Here is a 6,000-nt window from a genome sequence, read left to right as displayed (position 1 = left end):
TGGCAGGTACACACTGTCCAATATGGATACACAGACCCCTCCCCAACATTAGCAAGGGTCACTGGTGTAGATCACATTAGGCCAGGTCCTCAACCTACTTAGCACTGGCAAACGCTCATGCCTATTTCTGGTAACATTAATCATCACTATCAAATCATCTACAGCCAAGCTGTACACCATTGAGTGGTTAGCCATAACATGTCACACAGTCTGTGATCTGTTTTCTCCTATCTATAGGATATTACTCACCACAGTTGATGCTTAAAGTGGATGGCCTATACAACTCTTCCTACAACAGGCAACAAGTACAGTCTGTGATGCTGCCCACAACTCTGTTCAGTTTTGTGTGCTGGCTGTTGGCATATTCAGCTCAATACCTTCCATTCTTGAGGTGGAAACAGCCAGCATGCTTAAGGAAAGTGGGAAGAATCCCACACAAACACTGGACAAACATGCAAACTCCACAAGTCAGTGACAGAAGGTCAGAATTGAACCTTGTATCTTATATCTGTGAAGCGAAGACCTTAGCCATCATGCTAACAGTGTCACAGTGTCATTAATCCACAATCTATGCTGGAAAGGACAGAGGCACAGCTGCTATATGTTTCTCTTGCACAGTTTCCAACATGCATTTGCTGAAACACATCCTGCAAGTGCAAAGGACATAGACAGCCTTTCAAAGAACTCATAATCTACTGGTACAGCAAATTCTACTGGGAGAATTTATAGCTACTGCAAACACGTGTTTCACAGAGTGGACATGTACGTACTATTATGGCTCATAAAGGACACAATATATCTGTGTACTAGTCAGTGAGCCCAAGGCCAAAACTCCTGAGAATATTAGTAACTCAGGAGTTCTACTGCAGAAGTTCTGCAAATTAATGAATCACAAAAACACAAAAATATTACAATATCTGAAGTAATTATCAATTTTATTTCTTCATACAAAAATACTGTACAGCATAAAAAGTAAATTTGTTTTCAGTTTTCCCTAATATAAACAGATTTGTCATTTAATAACTGTATTTTGAAACAAAGCAAAAGAACAGGAAAGAAACATCAATACTCTTTTGCAGGGGTAAAATGTAGGACTTGCTTGCTCACAGCTATGCTGGCTAAAGTGAGCACAAATATGGCAAGGTACATTCAGGGGAAATCTTTTATTTTGTGAAGGATACATATTGAAAAAAAATGTCTTCTGCAAATTTCACTTCATCCAGACAGCAGGACGAGGTAAATTAACTGTAAAATTCTCATTAAATAATATGCACACTTCCAGCAGTCCAAAAAGGACAAACACTTAAGTCATGCCCAGGTGCACTCACAAAATTACCTTTCGCTCTCAAACTGCAACTGCAGACTGGGCATACACACATACACATTAATTATTTTTTCTTCTGCTAGTGTTTTTCAAATGAAGTGAATGACTGACATTAGGGAAGAGGCAGGAATATGGAATGAACATAATATTAGTGGTCTTACTTGACAACCTCAAAACTACTTGGTTTAAGAGATAATCAGTTTTAACCTTTTCCCTTACACCATTTAGTACACACATTAAAGTGGTAGGAAAAATACATTTTACCATCATGCAAGCAGCATTAATGAAGTCTTGTAACAGATGTTCTTTAAAAGTAGACTGAATACATACATTCTGAATTTATAAATTAAATCTGATGCACAGTTCAAAGAGTAATGACTAGTGACAGTTATGACAAAGAACTCCTAGATTTACCGAAGTAGGAAAGAAAATAAGGAATAGCATATAACTTCTCTTTTAAAATATAATTTACTGTCATAAATAACTTATGTCATTTAGATAGGAGTTATTTTTAACACCATTATTCTCAGATGGCTTTGCTCCCGCCTGTTAAAGTAACCCTGAGCCAGCTACCATAATTCAAGTTTGTTGGTGGTGAAAGCCATCATTGGCATAAAACCAATGTGGCTCTCAAGTTGCTAGCATCAAGACAACTCCTCAAACTGAGCTGCCTTTCTCTGTCTCTCTCTTGCACCTTGCTGAGGTTGTTTACAGAATGCACCAGTGAGTATTCAGCGTTATTCTGGTCACTGCTTCAGCCCAGGCTATCATGTTTCAGTATGAAAAGCACTGCTTCTTCAAGAACATAATCAGCTGGTCAGCTGAAGAAGTAGGTTGATTCCTTCACCTTTTCCAGGTCAAACTCTCCTGTGCAAAAAAGGTACATAACAGTATAGGTCAGCTCACTTGTCCAGCAACTCCTACGACTACTACAAAATTTAATCAACTCAGCTTCTGAAACACTACACAGGGCAAATACATTTTTCAAAAGATATTTACAATGTTCATTCCTGAAAGCTTAGAATATCTAAAAGCATGTCATGTACAAAGCAATACCAGAATCTAGATATCTAATGCAGGGCAGAAACACTGTGATCACTGTACTCCATTTAATATTCTCTTGAGCTCTCATAAGCTTTGCAGTAAAGATGAGAAATAAATGATAACTTTTGCACTCAACTTGCAATTTTAACATCCTAGCAGAAAGCAAATTAATTATCACTCCTTTAGATACTATGTTCAGACATGCGCATACAGTTTCCCGAGCTATGTTATCTTAGACTAAACAGCATTGTGTCCAGACCACAAAAGCCATATTCAATATGTGATACTCAGTAACCACATCAAAGTCATGAAGAATGGCTGGATTACTTACCTCTTCTATGTCACAGTCTGGGGAACATCCCTGTGTTCTTCTGACAGCTCTATTCAACTTGTAAACACAAACCTGTATCAGCTTCTAACTAGCTACTATTAATGGGAAATGTCCATTACAAAATCTGATCTTCCCTTCATTAGAATATATTTTTTCCACACAAAACATAATGTTATACTGTGCAGAACTATTATTCATATACCATCTACCAGGTTTTATCTTCCAATGAAGGATATCCCTCATCAAGACCTGTGTCAGTGGAATAGAGAGGAATGAAGCCCTTATTGCAGCCTAGACAACTCTAGTTTGACTAGCAGTTTGAGAGATTGATGGAACAGGTATGTTAGGATTGGTGTGCCATTGGGGGGAGGCAGTGGGGTTACAGCCATTGCTCCATAGACTCAGCCTTTGCTGGTGGGGCAGGTCGCAGGCATGCCTGAGCATGACCACTCAAGATTGTAATGGTAGCCCTTTCCATGAGCAAGTGGAGAAGCTAGCAACTATGTGACATACAGGTGGATATTTTTTTTAGTGATGTAACTGTCCACATCACAACCAGAGGATGGGTTAGGTTAACAAATGCTCTCATGGCAGGATGCCTATGAGAACGCAAAATACCTCAATGGTTGCCTGGATGATGGCCTCCTAAGGCCACCTCTCACTCCAACTTCAGACACTCAATACCAGGAAACAAATGGGCTGAAGTCCAACAAGAGGACTCCATAGGTAGCAGGCACAGGATTACATAGATAAAGAAGACAAAAAGAATATTCCCTGCTTGATTTATGCTTGAGGGTCAAGGTTCAAGAAGTTGGTGCCTAACCCAATTTACATTTTTTTGGGAAGGGGAGTTACTTTTCCGTCCCCTTTCTGATTTTGTCTACTATAGAAACTTTAAATAAATCTCATATCTCTGCTGGGCAGCAACTCAGTACCTTTCTGACAACAGCAGTGGTGCTCCATCCACGGTGTGGCAATATAGTTCCCCGGATGGAATCACTTTCTCCTCGTACAGTGTACTGGATGACTAAAATCTGGGACACAGCCCATCTGACATACCCACTGTTTTTGTTTCTGCTCTCACCCAACATAAAAATGTGACTCCTCTATGCCTTTCATATATTCCTTAAATATTCTTTTTTATTTTGGCTGCTGCTACTTCCAGGGTAGGCTGCTTCATGCATGCACCACTTCTTTTTTCCTCCTCCTACTTGCTACTAAGGCTTCCAGATTTTCCCCATTAATCCTTCCTCCTCCTAACTGTTGGTGATACACTGAACATGACCCTTTGCCAGAAGGATCCTCAATATGGGAGGAATCTAGTAGTCTCAGTGAAGATGAGCGTCTCCACTACACCTGTGTAGTACAGAAACAGGAGTATCTCTCTCAACACCTAGGTGCAAGAAATCCAGACAAAGCCTACAATAATGAGGGGACAAAGACTCAAAATCAGGGACCAATTTTGCTTTTAAAAACGTAGAAAGTTGCTAGAATAGCAGGTTTTTAGTATACTTTTTCTAAAGGATATGAAACATGAAATTCAAATGCATATCATTATTTAGAGACTACAATGACTTTCTAGAAGACCACAAGTTTTATGAGGAACATAACAAAAATATGAGTCAAAAATCTAGACAGTTGAGAGGGAAGAACAGTAGATTTGAGGCCATCATTCTGTATTCCTTAAACTGGGCGGCCACGGTGGTGCAGTGGTTAGCATTGCTGCCTCACAGCAAGAGGTTCTCCGGTTCGATCCTCGGCTGGGGTGCCTTCTGTGCGGAGTCTGCATGTCCTCCCTGTGGTCGCGTGGGTTTCCTCCGGGTGCTCCGGTTTCCTCCCACATCCCAAAGACATGCTGCAGGTGGATTGGACACTCTAAATTGGCCCTAGGTGTGTGTGTGAGTGTGCCTTCTGTGGAAGGTTGGACGCCGGGCTGGCAACTCGACACCGTAAAACTCCACTGCCATTCAATGTGCGGACAAGGTGATCCGCTGTGGCGACCCCTAACCGGGAAAAAGCCGAAAGAAGAAGAAGAAGAAGAAGAATTCTGTATTCCTTAAACTACATACCAGAACATACTTTTTGAGGAGGGAGAAGCACGGCTAACATGGGACAGTCTCCACTTATATAGTGACATCACTTCAGCATGACCTCTCCACCACAAATGCAAGAGTCTTGCAAGCAGTCTCTGGTCTCCAACAATGACAAACATCCATCTGTGCCACTCGATAAGCAACGCTCATTCCTCCCCTGGAGAAACAGGCAAGTAGCCATACCCATCTTTATTCCTTCCTCTCTTTGGATGGCTCCTGTTCCAGCATTCAGGCCACTAATAAATTCTGGGCCATTTGCTCTGCAGTCAAATTATCATCCCTCTACACCACAAAATAAACTTATATAACCTCCCTTCAGCGAACTTCTGCATTTTCCTGCTAAGTAACTGATGTGTCTACATTTTTGTTCAGCATTGTTTGAAATTAGAAGTGGTCATGTACTTGTATCTTGAAAATACCCCAGTTCATTTGAAAGGCCATGAATAACTCCTATATCACTTCATGGGAGTTCAAGATCTCCTTCATCCATGCCATCAAAAAACGACAGCAGCAGCACCCTGTAAACTTTGCCCTTTTCTGTATTGTTTTTGGCCTTGTGCATCCTTTGCAGGGAGAAACTACAAACACAGACATATTTCATGTAAAGTCTGACTGGGGGGGGGGGGGGGGCAATTCCTTTTTTTAATGGGAATCTTCTTTATTCATCTTGAAATGTCACAATAAATACAAGGAACGTGTATACAGTTTTTGGAAAAAAAATGCAGCTGTCAAGGCTGGTGAGAGGGCACAGGAGTCAGGACACACTACCAGACATGCAACATCAGCATCCTTGAGATCCTCACCAGCCATAGGCTACTACTGGCTTGAGCCCAGTGGAGGCTACAGTGGGGCCAGTAGATCTGGAGAATGAGGAGAGAAGCTGCATGGAAGGAAAGAAACAAAGAAACACGTATAATCTGTTATGGGCTCCATACTCACTAAACATTATGATGATCAAGGGACTGTATCAAGGGAACATCTTTCATATTACACGAAAGTCTTATAACCTTTCATTCTCACAACATCCCATGATATTCATTTTGCTAGCATGTCATATACCAACCATCTTCAGCTGTTTCATCTGATCCGCCAAATCACTTACGATTAAAAAGTATATCATTGCACTAAGTCTCCACACATCTCACATCAACTTTCACCAACACACTTGAATTATCCTCTCACACCTTTAACTCAACCCATGTTTTACA

General features: G+C 40.9%; 1 protein-coding gene across 1 annotated transcript in view; it reads right to left on the bottom strand.

Annotated features, from left to right (window-relative positions):
- Positions 1–916: 916 nt before the first annotated feature.
- The window catches only part of POLRMT (RNA polymerase mitochondrial), a 1,430,506-nt gene continuing 1,425,422 nt past the window's right edge, over positions 917–6,000 (bottom strand). Inside the window, exon 21 of the mRNA XM_044053892.1 lies at positions 917–2,191. Coding sequence (XP_043909827.1) covers positions 2,142–2,191 — 50 coding nt within the window. The 3' untranslated portion in view covers positions 917–2,141. The remainder of the gene's footprint in view (positions 2,192–6,000) is intronic.

This window comes from Protopterus annectens, chromosome 13.part0 (genome assembly GCF_019279795.1).
Source record: "Protopterus annectens isolate FY-2018-M chromosome 13.part0, PAN1.0, whole genome shotgun sequence".
In the NCBI taxonomy this organism is placed as follows: Eukaryota; Metazoa; Chordata; order Ceratodontiformes; family Protopteridae; genus Protopterus; species Protopterus annectens.
The sequence above is the reverse complement of the archived record's forward strand: the minus strand, read 5'-3'. Positions and strand labels throughout refer to the sequence as shown.